The sequence below is a fragment of the Squalius cephalus genome (assembly GCF_949319135.1).
Source record: "Squalius cephalus genome assembly, chromosome: 18".
Lineage (NCBI taxonomy): Eukaryota > Metazoa > Chordata > Actinopteri > Cypriniformes > Leuciscidae > Squalius > Squalius cephalus.
The window spans coordinates 27226070-27248657 of record NC_137139.1 but is presented as its reverse complement, the minus strand read 5'-3'; the positions used below and the strand labels follow the sequence as shown (position 1 = coordinate 27248657).

Genomic DNA, 22588 nt, shown 5'->3' with positions numbered 1-22588 from the left:
TGAACACTTGTCTTTTTCTGATTTTCATGCATTGTATATGTTGATTTTTTGGCTTCAAAAGCAGTTAATGTTGTGAGTATTCTCAGAGGTGATTGCTTTGGTTCATGGCTAAGAGCTAAAGCATTTACTTTTTTTAAATCCTTATGGAGAAAATGAATGGGAAAAATGGGAACCAATGCCACTGAAAAAGTGTCTAGTCACTGTTGTGCTCTATTGACTAGTTAGCGTCAACACCTTCATCCCTACTGGTGGATGTCTTACTACACCATTATGTTGTCAAAAAGCATGTTTAATGGCCTTTTAAAGTAACTGCTTTTGTTCAAGCCACACAAATATGCTTTATTTGGAGGGCTCTTAAATGGACTTTTTTTGACAAGTGATCAGTCACATGTTTCTGGAAGCAAGTAGCCATGAAACAAAGATGGCATCCTCTAGGCTGCGTACTTCAAGGGGGCCATGAGCCCTCCCTCTGATGACTGCAGCTGAGTTGAATGGGAACCGTATCAGATAACTTTGTGTATTATAGACCTCCTTGGTTTATTCCCCATAATGAGCAAGCCAAGAGCCATCAGCACTGTGCCCTTGAGCAGGGCACTTAACCTCAGGTTTCTCCAAGGGAATTGTCCCAATAATAAAATCATGCCACCATTCTATTGCAACATCTCACAGGCTTGTTCATTTGGTAATAAATAAAGATTATATTCTATTTTAAGACAAAATCTGCTCATCACGAATGCACTTATTTTCTTTGGCAGGCTGTTTAACAGCTATTACAGTGAGACTTATGTGCCAAACTTATTCTTCATTCAGCATGTGCCATGGCAGGGATTCTTCCCTCTTGGATCGAACCACGTTTTAATGAACGTTAGGGCTCAGAAACATGAGACATCATATTTGTTAGGGGTATAACAGAGTCGTTGCTAAATTAGGAAACGTTTTGATGCCGCCCAAAATAAATGAATAAAGTTATAAGCAATTGTGTGTTGAAGGTTTGCTGTTTGTCTTCAGGAGCTCTAAGTAGAAAGCTGTCAGTCACACTCCTCACCTTCACATCCATAACATAACCTCAGAGGCCTGGAATCAGAGACATTTGATCACCACGTTCTGAACGCAGAGTCGAGAGGTCATTTGAGAACCTGTTATTAGCTCTGAGCTAAGAGTGAAGGAAACGTAGTGTTCGCAGTCACGCTGAGACTTCAGTCAATGATCAAATTTGCTTTTGATATTTCTTACAATATATGCACTGGGGCTGTTTCTCTCTTTGCAAGAAAAGTTTCAAGGATTTTACACGATCCCGGCGCAGGTGCTGATAAGCTCTTTGGAATGTGTTGACACTAATCCCAATTCAGTTTAAGGTATTAAACCATCTTATAAGTTTTGATTTATCTGTTCCCCGCTAAGACCTCGTTAACATGTGCGAAGCTACTGCATTTCAGGAAAGGTTAGGGGTTATGTGTTTCTTGGAACTCTACTTGATTCCCGCTGTTGGAGTCTCCTCATGTTAGTGAAGTACACTAGAGATTAAACATATGTACTTATGGGTTTTACTAAAGGCTTCACTGCCTTGTAATTTTTGTGGAAACCGGCCCTGTTTACTTGTTCCTGTGATTTCTTTTGATGTGACAGTTTTATGGGGTATGTTTGAGGTGATTTGCTTGGAGGAAGCAATTAGCCATCTTTTCCTTCTTTAGAAGTGGGAAGACGCCACTTGTCAACATTTGAATTAATGACTTGATGGGCATTTATGGGTTTTGAAATGCTATAGAATGTACAGTATGCCTGCAATATGTTTCCTTTTGAATTGTCGCTGGGCACAGAGCGTTAGGTTGTCAAACAAACTGATTGATACAGAATCAGTGCGCTTTTCCAGGCATAACATTCCTTCATTTTAGCTCCTTTTCTTTTGCTTTGAAGTTTGAGATGAAGTGGAGAACAGCTGGGACGTCTGAAGCCAAAGGAAGAGTGTGGGAGGTGGTGTAATGTGAAAGTTAAGCATTGTGGGTAAGTGTTTGTGTGCGTGTGTGTGACAGGTGTCCACTGTGTCTCGCTGGAAGGGACAGTAGCTATATTTAGCACCTCTGACAAGTTTCCACCACTCCTGTCAGCAACAGCATACCCATAATTACAGCGTATGTGTGTGTGTTTGTTTCTGTTTTACTGCGTTTTATTCCGGTATTTAATGTCAGAGGTCCATAAGAGGCATTGTGGGAGTTCTTGTTATGTGTGTAATTCATCCACCGACACATTATTTTGCTCTATTTTTGATCAACATGCAAACCCTGCAATCCAACTGTTCTTTTAATTACTAAAACACAGTTTCTCCTCAATAACCTTTATGTGGCTTATTTCTATTTAGCCACAGAGGCACATGTTCTGCTGTACTTTACTTCCACCTAGTGGACCACTGTAACATCACACAGGAAGCAGAAACATATTTAGGTCATTCTCGGATATTTAGAGAATGTTATGGAATAGCATACTACCCATACTATACCTACCATTCCTGTAGTATATATTTTAGTATACTTGGCTCAGTATGCACAGTTTCTGTATGCATAGAATATATGCACTACTACATAAAGCTATTAAAAATAGTTTTCAATAAATAAAGCTGAAATAAAATAAAATATCAAATATTAGATGAAAACCTTACCCTTAAAAAAAGGTAAATGAAAACGTGAAATGTTGTATAAAGATAAATAGAAAAAAAACTATTAAAAATGACAAAAACACAACAAAAGTACAAGAACTTAACTAAAAAATAATATATATATATATATATATATATATATATATATATATATATATATATATACACTTATACATATATATATATATAAGCTAATTAAAATATTTATATTAATATATAAACATACTAAAATAACACTGGCTCTATACTGTAGTCTTTACTGTACTGTAGTCTGTAGTCATTTAATTTCCAATGTGATGAAAGAACCTAAAGTAATTTTACATTTTTTTTTGTCACTCATTATTTAATGTGACAGCCAAAAATAAAGATTTTTTTTTTTATAAATATGAACTGCCAAAATACCCATTTAATTTCCAAAATTAAATTGGAACATGATTAATTCATGTGACATAATTTAATGTGCTATTCTTGGAAACATTTACTATACTGTACTTACTGTTTTTGAAGCGTATATTGTGCAGTATTCAGTGAGCTAGTATTCCATTCCGAACACATCCTATGATCCTTAATCAATGTCGTATTTGATTCTGGAACCGTCTGGCTTCTTCATCTTGTTCCTTTAACAATAAATAACAGTATTTGCTGACAACAATTTAAATAAGAATGTCATTGCATAATACTGTTATGAAATATATATAAACAAATACTGAAAATATGCTTATGCAACAGCCCTTTGAGATGATGTGAAACCAACAGAATCACTGCAGGGTAAATTCATAAAGTGACCCAGTCAGTCAACATCATATGCTGTGCTCTAACACTATTTGCATAATTACTGCACCAAATTAGGTCTAAAAGCCTTTTTCAAAACATGTGCCTGCAAACACTGTCATTTCAAATTTGGTGGCAGTGAAGTGATAGTGATATGTGTATGGAAACCGTTTAACTGGATGTTCTTTGAAGGGAGAGAGGAGCATGGGTTTCCCTGTCAACACCATCTTCTCAGGGGCAGATTTGGTCAGACAGGAGGGGGGTGTTCTAAACTGCCAGCCGGATGAAATTTAAGACACTCTCCGAGCCACCCCCCATCTGTGACTCCTCCAATCCGACTGCATGGTGTTATTCTCTGTGCCCTTTAAGATTTATGCTGGTCACTTACGACTTTCCTTCGCTTTGCGACATTGTGATAGGTAAGACTATCAGTGTGTGTTAGATTTGCATGGACAAATCTGTGCTGTACTTACACCGTAGCAGCAGAATTTGGGATTGGTTTGTGTTATCAGCTTCCCATATCATTATATGGACCATTCATACATCCAGTTATAAGTTGTCTGCCTGGTGTGCAACTTTTCATGACCTTTGGAAGTTAGATGCATGCGTGGACACCTGCAATGTGGGCAAATACAAGGTAGAGAAGTCAAATTATTACATACTCAACTCTAGAAGTAGACAGCACTTTTAATCTCTCATCCCTTAAAATGAAGTTGCAGTGCAAATTTAATGTAAGAATTATCGATCAAAGTTTACACACTACGGTAAATAAAATAATTGTATACATAAAAATGTTACATACGAAGTGTATAACTAACAACATCACCTAGTTTCATTCGATTTGGGTTTTGACTAGTGCTGACAACTAGTGTTGTTTCGTTTTTGAATGAATCATTTAAGTGAACAAAGCATTCCGGTTCGAACGAATCATTCATGTTTTCCGTTCACTGAAGCAAGTGACCGATTTCCTCCAAGTGAGAACGAAGCTCGTTCGTGAATAACTGATCATGTAGATCAGTGTTAATATACCCTAAAATATTTGTAGCCTAGTATGTTATAATATTCTATTCAAGTCTGCAAGTCAGCGAGAGAAATAAGAGTGCGGAAGAATTATGAATGTAAACATGACTATACATAAAAAATAGGTAGAATATATTGAAACAACATTAAACTACTAAATGTATTTAACGTTACACTGTTAGCTGTGTATAAATTGGGGGAAAAGCTTTATACGTCATTAAGGATTTGAACGAAACTGTGTTAAGCGAATCGGTTAAATGAACGATTCGAATCACTCACCCTTTATTTTCGATTGTCACCACCTACTGGCATAAATTAGCTATGTAATCTACAGAAAATATCACTGAACGAATTAATGAATACATCTGAGAATGTGGTTAAAAGATTCGAGTCACTAAATAAAAAAATCCAAACCACTAGCTACTGACGACAGAAGCACACATGCGTAGATTAAAAACCGCTTTAATTAAAATAGTGAAGTAACGTAAGTTAGAAGTTTCACCGACTTGAAAGATAGCACCTCAGGCTCAAACTAATGTTTGAACATATTAAAATATTAACATTAGTTGATACCTGCCATGGATTGAATACATCCTGGCTTTTTCTCTGTCGAATCGCCAAATATTATACGACATAACGAATTAATATTAATTTCATCATGCAGACGTTGCTTTGAAACCTTCTAGGCGCGTCCCCTCACGTGACTAATAAATATTCATGAGCCAAGCTTTCTCTGTAGTACTATTGGTGAATTCGTTTCCTATCGAGGAAGTTATCATTTCGAGTAGTGATTCAACGCGCTTAAGCGTTTACAGTGAATAATACCATTATCGATAGCGAAGCTTCACATAATGTGATGAACATAAACACTAAAGAAGGGCTAATTTGAGACGGTAGGCTGTTCTTTACGTGGCTTTCTATTGCTGATGTGGAGTACAACCTATCACCGTGTGTAACCTATCATTGTTTTCATCTGTCATTGTCAATATCATGAGTCGATAGCATTTAGCTTCGATCCGTATACGCGTGAGATACATTTATTTGTTAGAGGAACGGTTGTTGTGAGATTTGAACAATCAGTCAGATTGAGAAGCTTCAGTGATATCTGTGGGAATGTGCGACTTGATATTGCTATGGCAACGTGTCATCAGTGCTTATGGACCAAAACATGAGCATCATCATGTAATTAAAGATCGAAGTGATACCAACCTTTCAGATCAGACTGTTGATACATTGATTGTGGGTCATTATAGTGGTAACAAGATCTGTTTAAAAGTAGCCCGAAAAAGCTAACTTCCAAAATACTGATTAACATTATTAACGCTAATGCAGTAATATTTATGCCGCTTTACCGTTTATAAATGCCTTATATTCAAACTCACTTACAGATAAATCACTAAAATACACGTTAGGCTACTCATAGTGTACAGTGGGGTTCAAGAGTATGCAGCCACATTGAAAATCTGGGATGAGCAATGTAAATGAAATATGTAATTAAAGAGAACAATTTTAACACAAGAAAAAAAAAAACACACACAAATCAAACCTGGTTGAGCAAGTTCTGGCTTTTACTAAGATATAAACATATATTTAATATTAATACATATTTATACAATTATATTTTAGCAACATATTTCATGTCACATGTGTTTTTCTTGACATAAATAATGCTACAAATGTATTATTAGAATGGCTAGAATCAGAATTAACAACAACAATGTTCATCACCAAATATTTAAAAGGATAGTTCACCCAAAAATGAAAATGTTGTCATTTACTTACCCTCAGGTTGTTCCAAACCTCTAGCCTATGAGTTTCTATGTTCTGCTGAACACAAAGGAAGGTATTTTGAAGAATGTAGGCAACTAGACAGTTGACGGTAGCCATTGACTTTTATAGTAGGAAAAAAATACTATGGAAGTCAATGGGGCGCTGAAACTGTCTGGTTACCGACATTCTTCTAAATATCTTCCTTTGTGTTCAGCAGAACAAAGAAAACTCATACAGGTTTGGAACAACTTGAGGATGAGAAAATGATGACAGATATTTTCATTTTTGGGTGAAATATCCCCTTAAATTTGTTCAGCTTTTCACTCAAAATTATTTTTCTGATTTTATTATCATTTAATGAATACATTTGTGTTAAATTTGGAAATTTTGACTTATGAAATGTTTTGGCCTAAATTAAATGTTGTATTGTATTTGACTGTGTGATGGACTTCCTGTTTCTCAGAGGGAGCGGACCGGAGACTCCACCATGCCAGGAGACGAAGTTCGACAGAGGAAAGGAGGTGGCCGCAAGAAGTCCAAAAAGGGGAAAGGGAAGGGGCAGGGTGCTTTGGATCGGGCTGGCAGTCTAGATGAGCAAAATGACCTGCTGTTGCCGCCACCCGTCATACCACCTAAAAAGCCTATGGAGGAGAGGATCAAAACAGCCCAGGCTAAGATAGAGGATGAGTCGGCCATTTCTATCTGCCTGCAGGTGCTGATCCCATACCTGCTGGCTGGGATGGGGATGGTGATGGCAGGTATGGTGCTGGACAGTGTGCAGGTAAGAGACTTTTGAAGAACTTTCTGCCACTTTGCATAACGTTTTATCGCCTGACATGTCTTTGCAACAGTTTGAGGTTGATGCTATAGCAATTAATGTGCCCACTTTAATTATCCAGCTTGTCAAGTGCTGATATTTATGATCCTCACTAACAGGAAGCAGAGTGTGAGGCAAATTAATGAAATTCATTCGGAAGGAGAGAGACCGGACAAAACACTCCTATCATGAAGCATTAAAGCAATAGTTCAACCAAAAATTTGAAGTCACTACAAATCTGTTTGTTTTGTGGAACACAAATTGAGATGTTTAACAAAATGTTAATGCAACTTTTCTTTACATGCAACAAAAGTGAATGGGAAAAGTGTCAAGCTCTAAAAAGAACAAAAAAGACATAATAAAAGTCTCTAAAAAATGGAATGAACCAAAACATTTATTGAACGAAATGTGCATTTCATGGTACAGATGAATCCTTTCATTAGGTGTCCCTCAAAATAGAAATAAACTCAGATGTCAGAGGAAAAAAGTCCAAATTGTGAGATGTGAACTCAAACTTCCAAGAAAAAAAGTCAGAACTGCAAGATGTAACCCCAGAATTTCCGAGACGTAATTCAGAATTCAGAGAAAAAATCGGACTTTTGCAAGATATAAACTTGCAATTCTGAAAAAGATAGATGTTAACTCAGAGTTCTGAGAAAAAAGTCAGAATTGTGAGATGTGAATTCAGAATTCAGAAACAATCAGAATTGCGAATCTTGATTTCTCACAACTTGCACGTCGCGTAGCTTTGCACTGAAGACCAACGGCTAAGGTCAGAATTTTCCTTAAATAAAACACAACATTTTTATATCCTATACTCCCAGAACACTTGGAATATACTGTATAACGTGTGTCACATGGGTTCATTCTGTGATATTTTTTGTCTCTTTTAAAAAGCTTGAAGCTGGTCGCTATTCACTGCTATTACATGGAGGAGACATTTTTACAAATTCTCCTTTTGTGGTCCATAAAAGAAAGAAGGGCATACGACATTAGAACAACAACAGGGTGAGTAATTTATGACTTCATTTTCATTTTAGAGTGAACTATCCCTTTAAATCAAAATTGAGAGATAAACTCAGATTTGCAAAAAATAAGGCCAGAATTATTAGATTAAAAGTCCACATGAGAGCGAGTAAATATTGACAAAAAAGATTCTTTTAAAGAACGCCTGCCTAATAATCGTTGTTTCAAGAGATGCTGTGTCCTGATGGTGTTTAATGAATGCGTTCAGAGGTGTGTGTTGGTGATGTGGGTCTGGATTTGCTGCGTCACTGTGCCTGCTCACGACCGAGCTGGGGTTGTTTTTAGCTGAATCATGCCCCTCGTCCCAACGTGTCCTCTACGCACTGGCTAGCGGTAGAGTGGTGAGTAATCGAACAACGCAGCTTTTACAACCCCATGGGTTCTCAATCTGTCTCTTTGTCTCTCATACACACACTTGTTCTATCTCGCTCTCCTCCTTCGTCTTTCCCCCCTCTCGTCCGGCTGCCAAGCACTCAGCCCTTTCATAGCTGATAAGACAGGTTCAGTTATACGTCAGAGGAGACATTAGCAGAGAGCAGGACAGGGGGACAGATGCAAGACTGAGCATCTGAGTCAGATGAAATGGTTGGTAGGAAGTAATAAGGCTCGTGACTAGTGACTGTTTAAAGGCCTGATGCACCGGTGAGGAGGGGGTGAAGAGGAACGAGTGGAAAAAAGCCTCAACATGTGTTTCTGTCACATTCTGGACCTGTTAGACCAGGCCTGGTGACGGAGACGTCGAGCCAGACAGGACTGTTTGTCTTGTGAGTCACGACTCCTGTGGCAGAGAGAAGATGCGCTCTGGAGATCGTAGCGCTCGTGTACATGGACGTTCCAGCGACCTGCGAGTGAAAAAAGCGGCGGCTTGGGAATTATCCTAAGAGTCCTCTAGAGACAGCTCTCATCAGGCATATGACGAGTCTTGAAGTTTGGATTTTGATGCTCAGAGAACCAACTCAGGAGAAGGAGACTTTTGAATGTGAAGATTCCTGTTGGATTTGTTGGCATTGATAGAACTGAAATATACATCAGCCAACTTGTCGGGCCTTTGCTATCGTGGGACAATCTGAAGATGCTAAATTGCCTCATTGTTTAATCTTAAGAACATCCTGTCTTTCTGAGTCAGCATATTATTTTTCTTCTTCCTAACCTAGATCATATTCTTGCCTGTTTGTCTTGAGCTTCTTATTTTGGTTTTCGAAACATTGTGAAAGGAACGTTCAGCTATCTAGGAGGTACCCTCGTTGAACCTTCCGGTTACGTTGGGGAATGGGGTAACAGAGATGGTGGTCACTCAGTTAGAGCTGGAGCTCTGTTATCAGGGGACGAAGCTCAGAGGTTTCACCTGCAAACTCACCCGTTCGGCTCATGGCTTTCTGCCCGAGAGCTCGTACATCATCGCTGCGCAGGTCTTCCTGCCGTATCTGCTGGGCGGCCTGGGGATGGTGGCGGCCGGTATCGTCATGGACATTATCCAAGTATGAGCAATTTAATCTAGATTTGCCATATTTCTTGGTTGATATGTTATTGAAAATGCTGTTTTACAAAAGTATTGATAAATGTTGGCGATGCCATGGTTCAGTGGTGGGATTAGATGTAATACCATTATACTTTGATATATTTCACCAGTATAAAAAAGTACCTTTTTTTTTTGGACATGTACCATGGTAGTGCTATGACTTTGTGCCTTGAGTACCATGTAAATACCATGGGAGTCCTACAGTAGTTTTATAAAGGCATGATACTACCATATTCATATACCATCTTCATGTTACTTCAAGAATACCATGATATACATGTCTAAAAATCATATTTCCATTGTAGCATGTCCCTAAAATCATAATACCATGGTACTTTTCTACTTTTTTGGTGTTTTCTTAGTTAGTGGGTAAATGTTGAAGCATATAGATATTGAAGTTTAAAGAAATAAGCCAGATTAATAAATGTATTAAGAATAATAAGAGAGGTAAAATCACTGTGATTCATGGCTTTAACTGGTTTTAATGCTTTAATAACATGACAGCATAAATAAAACAAAATTGTATCATACTTTATTAATAACTTATCTTAAATTCATCAATTAATTTATCAATTTATTTAAAAACTGGTTCACTTAATATTTGCTAATTTTCTGCTTAATTCATTGCTAAAACATTATTTCCTTTCTTTCCTTTTTTAAATATAATAAAATATTAATAAAATAAAATATAAATATTAGATGAAATATTTAAACCAAAAAAACTTAAATGAAAATAAAATAAATTTTAGTAATATTACTACACCTAAAACTGAAATAGATTTAAATTAAAACTGAATAGAAATGAATGAAAAAAATGCACATAACAAACTATTAAATAAAATTAAGTCTAAAAATAAAAGCTAATTCAAAATGTGAATAAATTCTATAATAATATGTAAATAATACAAAAATAACACTGCTTTTGTATGTTCCATTATTGCACCTTTACATTAGACATGTAGAAAAATGTATGGAGATCTAAAGCTACTGCATTCTAACGCAAAATATCCCCTAGTTAATATACTTAATGTTATATATATATATAGGCTACAGTATGCAGTTATCTCATGGAATATCAGCACACTTCGCAAGCACATGCTAGCTTGCAGTAACAGCTCCTCGTGTCCCTCATGTCCTCCAGTTGTTGGCATGGACTGTGTTGTGTGTCTATTAATTGAATTCTCATGGGGGCAGGTGAGATAGACAGGGTGAGAGAATGAGAGCTTGTTTGTAGAGGACTGAGAGAGAGAGAGGAGGAGAAGTGGGCTAGATCCCAAGACGGGCCTGTGATGTGACACCGGTCTCTCGAAACAGCCTGCACTGTGGTAAAAATACCATCCCCTGGCTGACTGGCTGGCTGGCTGGCACCGGTCTCTTATCTGTTCATTTAAACATTACGGCTATTTTTAACTGCATGATGAGTGGGCTTGTGAAGAGAGGAGCGCTCAACTCGTATACTGACACGTACTAAATATAAACGCACAGCACAAGAAGCCATTCATGTTCAATGAGTCACTTCGACTCTTTTGTCAGCATGCCCATTATGAGATGATACTGTATTTATGGTTTTGCTGATGACTAGTTTGTGTTTTGACTGTAAGAATCAGAATAAAGAGCTGAAACTGACACCTAGTTGGATTAATCTGATAGTATCTTTCATTAAGACGTCACTCAGTTTAAAAATATTGACTGATGGTCACATTAGCCGTGATGTGGGAAAGCCAATGCACCATTCTGTGAAAAGTATGTTTAGTTTGAAAAGTTCAGTACCTATGGACCTCAGGGCAGGGCTTCAGTGTGACAATGTGACTTAAATGGATAATGAGAATTATTATTTTACTGTGTGTACCTTTTTATGTCTGCACCAGTGTTGTTGTATTTGTTGTCCCTTTGAATTATGTAGCGATAATTGAAAGCGATTTAAATTTTAAATGCAGTTTCAACTGTGTGAATTTTCCAGTGTCAGAAGATTTTATTTATTTATTTTTGCATATTGAAACATATTTGTGCATTGTGGTGTTATTTCTTTTATTTTTTTATTTTTTGTATTAAGCACATTCAATCCCTCCCCCTAGTCTCTTGTTAATCCTGTAATAATCCTGTCTGGACACAAGTGATTTATTTATTTATTTTTAAATTCATTTTCAAATCTGCATTAACTACATTAATCTTAATAAATACCACCTTGATGAATTTATAAATATATTTTACAAATAATTTTGATGAAGGACTTTAAAATTCTAAATTATTATTATTATTTAAATATGACCCAGACAATTTTAATGAGATTTACAAAATCGCTCTTTTTTTGGTCTACTTTTTTGCCTGCTTACACATTTCTCTTTTAATTTCAGAAATACTGTTTTAATGGTTCCAGGTCAACCTCGATATCATGGAGAACAGTATATTTTCAGTTTCAGACTGTTTGTATAAATCTACTGTGTGTGTGTGTGTGTGTGTGTGTGTTTCAGCATTGGGATGTGTTTAAGGTGATCACAGAGGTGTTCATCCTGGTACCTGCTCTGGTCGGGCTCAAGGGAAACCTGGAGATGACTCTAGCATCTCGTCTCTCCACTGCTGTATGTAAAAATATTAATAATCTATCTCAAACTGTAAGCTTAGTGTTTAATGACCATGAGTGTGTCTCAATTATTACATCAAGCGTTTATTTCCTTCACTGTGGTTTTGTTTCCCATCTTCCTCAGGCTAACACTGGACAGATGGACGACCCCAAACAGCAGTGGCTGATGGTGACCTGTAATCTTGCTCTTATTCAGGTGGGTGAATCAGAATACACTGGCTTTAGTACCAGTCAGAGATAAATTAGACATTACAAACATGAATTAACAGAACAAACTTTCATTAAAGATTAAATAAATAAGAATATGAACAATCACTCCGAGACTTCATTCTGCAGGAGTCCTCGTTCTTGAATACCAATGAGAACTCGTTCATTATGAAATGAATTTTTAATCTCTGTTTAATTATGAATGAAAGCATATGATCTGTGATTGTGTGGATGTCTTCCTCAGGTTCAGGCCACTGTGGTGGGCTTCCTGGCAGCTCTGGCGGCCGTAGGGCTTGGCGCTCTGTCCAGAGGGGGTGTAGAGCTGGACCAGGCGGCTGTCCTGTGTGCTAGCAGTGTTACCACCGCATTCATGGCCGCGCTGTCCTTAGGTACACCACTCTTCATTACTTCAAGATGACATGAAATCAATTTACATTTCTTTATAAATATCTATGGTCATATTGTTTATGAAGTATATTTTATGAAAAAAAAAATATATAATTTTCATAATCTAGAAGTTAAAATGTAAAGAAATTTCTGTGCCTCTAAAACCATTTTAAAAGATTGCATAGGTAGGAAAAAACTTGCGTATAATAAATAAAAATTACTTCACAATCCACAATACAATGGATACAATAAAATTGCAATATTTCTGTGTTCAAAAGTTTAAAAAAGTAAGAATTTAAGTAAATTCATTTTTATTGTGCTAGGACGCATTCAATTGATACAAATTTCAGTGAAGACTCTAACAATATTACGAAAAACTCTATTTCAAATAAATTCTGTTCTTTTGAACTTTCTATCAATATCGACATTTATCGAAGAATCCTGTTTTTTTTAATTATCACTATTTCCACAAAAATATGAAGCAGCACCACTGTTTTCAACATTGAGAATAATATGAAATATTTCCTTAGTGAAAATCAGCATATTCGAATGATTTCTGAAAGATTATGTGACACTAAAGAGTGGAGTAATGATGCTGAAAATTCAGCTTTGACAACACAGGAATAAATTATATTTTACAATACATTTAAATAGAAAACGGTTCATTTAAATTGTAATAATGTTTCATGATAGGACTGTTTTACTGTATTTTTGATCAAATGCAGCCTTGTTGTGTGTGTGTGTGTGTGTGTGTGTGTGCATTTGGTTCTAGTAAACCTAACTTTATGGTGACGAAATGTCCCCACAAAAATGGTAATATCTGAAATTCTTGTCAGTATGGCGACATTTTTGGTCCCCATGAGGAAAACAACTTATAAATCATACCAAGTGATGTTATTGAAAGTGTAAAAATGCAGAACGTTTTCTGCGAGGGTTGTGTTCAGGGGTAAGGTTAAGGTTAGGGGATAGAATATATGGTAAAACTCTACAATAATGTTCATTAGTTAACTACCTTAGTTGACATAAACCAAGAATGAACAATACTTCTTCATCATTTATTAATCTTAGTTAATATTAATTTCAACATTTACTAATACGTCATTAAAATCAAAAGTTTTATTAGTTAACATTAGTTAATGCACTGTGAACTAACATGAACAAACAATGAACAGCTGTATTTTTGTGAACTGACATTAACAAAGATTATTAAATACGGTAACAAATGTTTTGCTTATTGTTAGTTCATTTTAGTTAACTAATGTTATCTAATGAACCTTATTGTAAAGTGTTACAGAATATATAATATAAAAATAATTATGTCTCTGCAAAGTCCCCATAAAACATGGAAACCCAACGTGTGTATACAGTTGGATCATTTTGATGTTTTGAGAATACGGTTTCATGTTGTTTTCACCTTTCTGGATGATGCAACATAATCTTTTTGTCTTTTTTCTTTGAATCTTTCTTTGAACTTTACCACTGAAATACAGTATTTGACTCGGCTGCTTTTTTCTGTGTCCAGGTCTGGTGATGATTGGTGTGGTCATTGGCTCCAGGAAGGTGGGCATCAACCCTGATAATGTGGCCACCCCGATAGCAGCCAGTCTGGGAGATCTCATCACTCTTTCTCTATTGGCTGGAGTCAGCACCACATTGTTCAAGTACAGAGGTATGGGGCCATCTAATAATTCAGTTTCATTCAGTCTGTTACGTAACCTAATAACTGCTAGTTTTAGAGCCTAGAATATTTATTTTATGCATTACAGCACATACCGTTACAAAACTGCAGAAATATTGTTCATTATTAACAATCATTAGATAAAAGCAGTGTTGAAAACTTTTAGGAATTTCATTTTAAATTACATTTGGTTTTATAAATAAATTATAAATAAATAATTTCAAATATCCACAAACAGATCAATATATATATATCGATTAAATCAATTACAAATATCACACATTTTTATATTTGAGCCTCTAAATACTAAATGAGTGTGAGCTGTTTAAAGTGTACCAGAAGAGGGCAGTAGAAATGCACAAAAAATATTACTTAAACTTTTTTTTTAGCATTGCTAAACCATTTGGTTCCCATGATTAAAGATTAAAAGTGGAAATCTCCTCCCCTTGGGAAACTCATCTCTCTATTTTGTTTAAAGACATTAGAGATCTACAGAATGTGGTTCTCTGATGTCATTTAATTCTTTAGAGCCCTCAAAATCGGCATTTACTTAAATCGTATAGCACATTATCTGAAAATATGCAATTATAAGACTAGCATGTATCATCAGGGTAATCTAAAAACGTTTGTGTGTGTCCAGATGTGTGGTATTTGTCCCCGTTGGTGTGTGTCTTCTTCCTGCTGCTCATTCCTCTCTGGGTGCTCATCGCTAGACGGAGTCCTCAGATTAAAGAGGTTCTGAAGTCCGGCTGGCAGCCTGTTATAGTAGCCATGTCCATCAGCAGGTACAGCTGTGCATGCAGAGACACACTCTTCGATCAATGCGTCAGAATAGAGTGGTGCAGGTATGACATCAGAAGCTGGAATACTGATTCACAACTGGTTCCTTTGAGATTTTCCTATGGAGTTTTATGATTTACGTGTAAAATAAAGCCTGTGGTAAATATAACTTGACTATACTTTGACATTTTGTCTTACAAAGTAAATTACACACACCCATAGCGAAAATGTGAATTTTGAACTTGAAAACTTTGAAAACTTTTTTAAGTTTTAAGTTAAGTAACTAGATAGCTTGAGGTGTGAGTGTTTGCCGTGTACATTGTAGAACAAACATCAAAGTATCGTCAAGTTATGTTTACCACAGGCTTTATTTTACTCATATATTGAAAACCCCCATAGGAAAATCTCGAAGGAACAAGAGTGAATTAGGCTTCCGGGTTCTGATGTCATACCTGCACCACTCTATAGAGATAACAAATTAAATGTAGGCCTATTCTTATATATTTAATAATGTATTCAATGTAGCAAAAAAATTGTGCCTGTAATAAAAAATGATGCACTATACACTATGCACTTACACACTTTGCCTATACACTATGCACTATGCACTCATCTGTATAGTGAATGAATTTTATATGGTTATTTTGTCATTCAACATCGGAGTCTGATGCCCCTCCCCCTCTGCTACGTAATTAAAGCTGCGACAGTTGAGTGCATGAATTGTCTAACATTCCACACTTCGTTTTTTCCATTAATTTAGTGCATCATCTGTGTATTTAAAGTGCATCTTTTCTTTTTGGAACTATTCTATTTCGCACTATTTATACTTAAAATCATCATAGAATAGTGCATAAGTATGCAAATTAGGACACACCTATGGTTCCCCAGTCATTGGAAAAATCTATAAATATCAGGGATTTTTAAAATTGAAACAGTAATGCAAAAAAAAAAAAAATCAATGTACATTTTTCTTATTATGCTCTGCTCTAGACGGTTTTATTAGTTAGAAATTGCTCTGTATAGAGTGCAAAATTAATCATAAATGACAGGTAAACTACTTAGTTTGCGAGAACGGATGTGAACCGTGTTGATTAGATCTGCCATAATTTTGACTTCAGAATTCACTGAAAAAACACAGATTTGTCTGATTCCCTCAGTCATTTTATTTGACAATAAAATTGTATTTCTCTTCTAAAATATTGATTAATATAATTCTCTAAAACGTGTACTCTACTAGAATACATTGTATAAAACTAATTCAATATGTTCACTTGATTATGATTAAAATGATCATTTTTAACATTACTGAAACTAGCATATTAGTAAGCTAATATGGTCTATTCTTAGCTAATAGATTGTTAGCTGGGAAGGCAGAGGCAGAGTTTGTAGTATAATATTATTCAGTAATATGACACAGTAATATTATATTAAGTTGAATATATTTTAAATTAATAAAATATCTTTGAGGCTATTTAATTGGGCCACTGCAGAACAACTTAATTCCATTAAGTTATGTGAGCAAATTATCTTTCTTGACCAAAAAGTATATATATATATAAAAATAAAAGAAGTTGTTGAAATGATTCTTGTTTTTTTCTATGATTAAACCATGTAAATTCAACATACTTTTCTTAGGATGTGTAACTAATGAAGTAATTATTATTTGTAGGTCAACTAATACGTTTAAAATTTATGAAACTCTTCCCAACTTTAGTTTCGGAGGCCTTATTCTTGATAAGACTGTGAGCGATCCCAACTTTGAGGGCATGGCGGTCTTTACACCAGTCATAAACGGTGAGTAAATAATATCAAACACAAACCACACTTTGAGCAAAGACGCCTTTCACATACTCAGATCCATTCTCAATGTACAGCAGTAGTAGTAGTACAAAGTAACAATAAACCTGAAAAACAAGTTTCGAAACTTAATTTAAGGCCCATTTCCCTCCTCTACTCCTCATTACAGTAAAATTGATCACATCTCTCTCAGTGTTTGGAACTCAACTCGTGGATTCAGGGAGGCGATCGGCTCTGCTGCCAAAATAAAACCTTCTCATTCCAAATCGTTGCAATAAATCAGAGCACTGGCTCTTCGCTTGCGACGTTTTATCGTACATGAAAGAAGTCAAGCATTTTGACGGGAGTGTAACTAATAGACTTAAAAACCCCAGCTGAGGCAGAGTTTGTTTGGTTTTACGTAAAATATCACTTGTGGTGATTTGTCAACTTCAGCAATCTGGTTTAGATTTCCCCTAGCTGGTTCTGTTCCTACTCAGCTGCACATGTGCTCTACCACTGTCCCGTCCCTCTCGAACCATGACTCAATACTATGTTGGCGGATACTACACGCATCCCAATGGGAATAGAGCATGTTATGGTTGTAAAAGCGGTCTAATCCAGTAGAAGCTGTGATTCTACAGCCGAAAAACTTCTCTGACATCTTCCATAGTTGTTTATCTGGATCTGGCACCCTGTTTTTCCAGCTCAGTCCTGAGACAAACTACTCTTAATGAGGAACACAAGGTGGCTGGGATTCAGGAAGACTAATTTGATACCTCATTACCTAGTTTGATATTGACGTCAAGGAGTACCCTCGAGCTAAAATGTGGAAAAGCTGTTAATTGTGCACACAATACTCTGAAGTATGCTGAAAATGTATCATTTGACAGATATCAGTGTGCATACTTCCATAGACGCATGCTGCGTTTTAACATTTGCATCTGAAATGAGGGGAATATGAGAATTGTAATGGTGTAATGGTTGGAAAGCTCTCACATTCTTTCCGTTTTGAACTATTCAGGGGTAGGGGGGAATCTGGTGGCCATCCAGGCCAGTCGCATCTCCACCTACCTTCATTTCTTGAGCGTACCTGGAGTCCTGCCATATAAGATGAGACAGCACTGGCCCAACCCCTGTGTCACATTCTTCTCCTCAGGTGAGGTCACTTTGAAACTCTTTGTGCTCCTGGGATGAATTCACTCCTTTAGATCTTTGAGATAAAGTCGGTAATTAGTCGAGTTTGCTAAGTCAAGCTTCGTACTTCAGGTTCGGCATTTGAACAAACTTGAACCCTGATATTTACACTTTACACGCATAAATCATCTGCACCATTTGTGTTACAGTTATGAATGATATCTCAAACCCTGCTGTTTGTTGAGGAGGGATGTTCTATCATTTTCTTAAGTGGTTGGTTACGCTGTGATTTCACAACAAAAATCCCAAACACATTGAGGGAGAGGCCCGAGCCATATTTAGAGACCAGACCAGGGGCCGGATTCACAAAAAGTTTCTTAAAGCTGGGTGCACACTGTATGATTTATAATAGTCCTTTATGACTGTTGCTTGTCAGACTGTATGAACATGATTCCAGCTGTAAGCCGTGTCACACTGTAGGATCTCAGTTGTCAATAATGTCAGACTGTACGACAGTACGCATGTTAGAAGACATCATCAATCTGTGACACGTTCAGGGACCGTGAGCAGCATTTAGATGCGGGATTAAAATGACGAGGAAAGGATCACAACACAGGCACCTCCCCCTAATGAGCCCCCCCCCCCCACCCCCGATTGCTTGGTCCAATCCACAACAGTATTTCTCAGAAATCGCTTACTGCACCTTTAAGTTAGAAATAAAGAAGAAAATAGCAGTTACAAAGAGTTTTATTCTTAAGAATGTTTCGTAAATCAGTCCCCAGAATATCACTTGGAGATGAGCTTTTGAGTTGGGACCACCCATAACCCACCCATAATGTCGATCTCAATCATTTTGAAATAATTGAAATCGCTCATGCCATTTCTCCTCAGGAGTGAACTCAAAGTCAGCGCGGGTGCTGTTCCTCCTGGTGGTTCCAGGTCATCTCTTGTTTCTTTTCGCCATTAATATGCTTCAAGGAGGTCACACTGCCATCACACCAGCATTCACCTGCTGCTACCTGAGTGCTGCTCTGCTTCAGGTGAGCCGTAGTGCTACATACTTTACAAACCTAGCTGAAGTGTTTCATTTCTGCTCCGCCAGTGCTGGCAAAAATAAGTACTGTAAAAATGGCACAAATCACTTTTAAACCACTGAAAAGTTTAGATAAACATTGACTCTAATTGCCATTAGTTTTTTTTTTTTACATAAATATGAAACAAGCACTGAAAATACACCATTCTCACTGATGGGATCACTTTATTTTTATATTTATTATTATTATTATTATATGGATACAAATGCAATCTATTGGCATGTGGTCTGTTTATGAACAGACTGATTCTGGGTTTTACTTGAAAATGTAACAAAGTTCAATTTTGTCTCCAATTATTAATTTCAGATTGGAAATCTTTTTGAGGTATTATTAAAGGTGATGTTGGGTGACGTCACTTCTTGTTGACGTTCGAAGAATTGTCAAACAAAACGGAGGCTAGCTCAATATTAAAAATATTGTAAAATATTATTCAATTCAAGTAAATTGCTTGATATTTTAATATATTTTAAAATCAATTTATTCCTGTGAACTTTCAGCATCGTTAGCATTAAAAAAAATTCTGTCTGTAATCAGTCTCCAGAGTCACATGATCCTTCAGAAATCAAGAAAGGATAACATGCTATTAAGTCAGAATTGTGAGATATAAACTAGCAATTCTGAGAAAAAGTCCGCAGAATTGGACTTTATAACTCGTAATTGCAAGTTTATATCTCACAATTTTGAGAAAAGAAGTCAGAATTGCGAGATATAAACTAGCAATTGTAAGAAAAAAAAGTCCGAATTACGAGATATAAACTTGCAAGTGTGAGAAAAGAAGTCAGAATTGCGAGTTTACATCTCAGAATTCTCTTTAAAAAAAAAAAAAATTGTGGCGGAAACAAGCGTTCATAGAAAACAGTTGTGCTGCTTAATATTCTGGTGGAACCGTGGTAAATAATTTCTGGATTCTTTGATGGATAGAAAGTTTAAAAGAACAATATTTATTTGAAAACGAAATTGATTTGTATATGTTGCACAGTTATTAATAAAAGATTAAAATGTTTGTTAAAAAAAATCTGTCTGTAATAAGTTAGAAGCAATTGCATGTGAAATAACTGAACGTTTAATCATGTTTTTCCTCACAGGTCGGGATCCTCATTTATACGGCGGACTTGATTGTGCGTTTTATGTGGAGGAAAGGTCTGGACCCTGATAACTTCTCCATCCCATACCTGACTGCACTGGGAGACCTGTTGGGCACGGGTTTCCTGGCCCTGTGTTTCCGTCTGGTCATGTTAGTGGAGGGGCACGGCTTATAAAATGTTAGACCCCCTCCTTCTCCAGTTACAGCTCTCTGTTCACGGGACCTTTGCCACCCAGGCTGGCTGCAGTGGCTTTGGAGATTCAAACTTTTCTGTGCAAAGCTAAAGACAGAATTTGAGCCACGTTGTTTCTGTGCTTACAGGATAGGTTGACTGGAAATATGAAGTACACTTTTGATCATTGGCAGGTATGGACTACTACCTAATGGTCTGTAACATGATTATATTCTAGGTGTGTTGTCCTGTTGCTTCAATGATGCTACTCTCATACACACTAGTCACCTGATTACTGTATATTAAGGTCTAACTTTAGGTGCGTGTCACAAACCTTTATGTGCCACGTATACATTGAATTTGAAGTTTACAAAATATCAGACCCTGAATGACTCTAGGAGGTTTCTTTTGTCTGACAAATATTGTTTCAGGATTGATTTTAAAGAAAATAGTAAAGTATCAAAACTTTTGAAAGTCATTCCTTTGCTGTTTTAGTAACTATATACAAGATCATAATTGCTGCTAGATATTTATACTGGATACAACAACTCATATAGCCTACAGAGGGCCCAATGTACCTCTCAGTTTGTAATTTTTTTGCAACTAAAATATTTTTTCTCTCAAATTACCACACTTTGGGAAAAAGGCAAAATAACTATCTTATTTAATGAATGTAATTGGTTGTTCACTTGAATAAATTGATGACAATGAAGACAACAATGATATTGTTGATGTGGCAGTTTTATTCAGTACACGTTTGTAAAATCGTCACTCTGAATTATAATAACCTTAATCACATGATTCTTCCACAGTTTGAGTGTTGTGGGGCCTCATTTATAAAATGTTGCATAGAAACAGTCCTACATTTGATCTTACGATCATTTCTCAAATGTGCCTAACCCTAACCCTAACCCTAACCACCCTGAATACATGTGATTCAGAGAATGAGCATACACACAAAAAACGCGTGTACGCCTCTCTTCCAGAAGATAAATGTATAAATTACTAAATTAGTATAAACAAATGATCGTGAAATTATGCAGAGCTGAAAGGTTTCAGATCTCTGCCTTGTTAACGGCGCATAATGAATCGCGAGCGAATACCTGCAGTACTCCGACTCACTGCCAAGGAAAAGTGTGTACGTCTGCTCAAACCCTAAGCACTTTTCCACGTCAAAGACCGTTTTTATAAATATGAACGTTGCCATGGATTTTAGCATATGCACAATTTAAGATCAAATCTTTGCATACGCACGTTTTATAAAGAGGCCCCTGGTCCTTAAAACGGTACAAAAAAATCCATATTTGTCCAGAAAAACTTCCACTGTCGTACCAGAGGCAATATAATTAAAATGATAAGAAGAAATGATGAAATGATCACCGATGGTTGACGTATTCCCTGTTTTCGACTGAAAAACAAAAATACAATTAAAAACAAGTTTATTTACCCTTCAAAGCAAGACTCCATAATGGGATTCACAGTTAGGCAGCACATGTATGCCCACAAGCTTTCAAAACAGGTGCAAACTGTTAGTTGCATCACAAATGGCACATACTGTTGCCACACTCTCAACAGCTCCACTCATTCAATGAAAGGCTTTCCTACACTCACATTTTCAACCTACATTCAATGTTTTACATCAGAATAATGAAATTTTGACAGAACAAATGCATTGGGACTTCTGTAACTTTCATATCAAGGCATGATGCTCCTCTTCAAATGACAAGATATATCATCTGTTGAAATGTGTTATAATACTAGACAGTTTTTACAGTTTTTTTTACAGTCTTTACAGTTCTGCTCATAAGTTTATATACCCCTTGCAGAAGATGCAAATATTAATAATATTAACAAAATAATTAGGGATGCACCGATATGAAAAATTTGACTGATACCGATAATTCTTTATATTTGAAAGCCGATAACGATATATTGGCCGATAAGTCCAAATTTTATATATCATTTTTGAGCCTGATTACAAAAACAAAAGTCTCACCATTAAAAGTCCCAAGCACATAATTATAATGTTCTCATTATAATTTTATGAACCCTATATGACAGATTTGCGTTGCACTGAATTTTCCTTTTTGAAGTGATTCCAATCATATTTCAAGCAATT

General features: G+C 36.3%; 1 protein-coding gene and 1 long non-coding RNA gene across 7 annotated transcripts in view; one reads left to right on the top strand and one right to left on the bottom strand.

Annotated features, from left to right (window-relative positions):
* LOC307146103 overlaps window positions 1–3970 on the bottom strand; it is a 14951-nt gene extending 10981 nt beyond the window's left edge. Inside the window, exons 1-2 of one of the 2 annotated variants that reach the window (XR_013819048.1) lie at window positions 3891–3970; window positions 3147–3260 (exon numbers count right to left, since the gene is read on the bottom strand). This is a non-coding gene — a long non-coding RNA (uncharacterized lncRNA). Of the gene's footprint in view, window positions 1–3146; window positions 3268–3890 lie in introns of both variants that reach the window. The other variant, XR_013819049.1, reaches the window with a different exon arrangement.
* LOC307146096 (solute carrier family 41 member 1) lies at window positions 1814–22588 on the top strand. 5 transcript variants are annotated; one of them, XM_079849926.1, is made up of 11 exons: window positions 1814–2001; window positions 6675–6992; window positions 12045–12152; window positions 12279–12350; window positions 12606–12750; window positions 14271–14417; window positions 15067–15211; window positions 16921–17000; window positions 18007–18141; window positions 19011–19159; window positions 20299–22588. In XM_079849926.1, exons 2-11 carry the CDS (start codon window positions 6699–6701, stop codon window positions 20470–20472), a joined length of 1449 nt encoding a protein of 482 aa, XP_079706052.1. In that variant the 5' UTR covers window positions 1814–2001; window positions 6675–6698; the 3' UTR covers window positions 20473–22588. The 5 variants fall into 5 exon arrangements, with proteins under 5 accessions (XP_079706052.1, XP_079706050.1, XP_079706049.1 ...); XM_079849924.1 differs by lacking the exon at window positions 1814–2001 and adding an exon at window positions 3741–3840; XM_079849923.1 differs by lacking the exon at window positions 1814–2001 and adding an exon at window positions 3821–4058.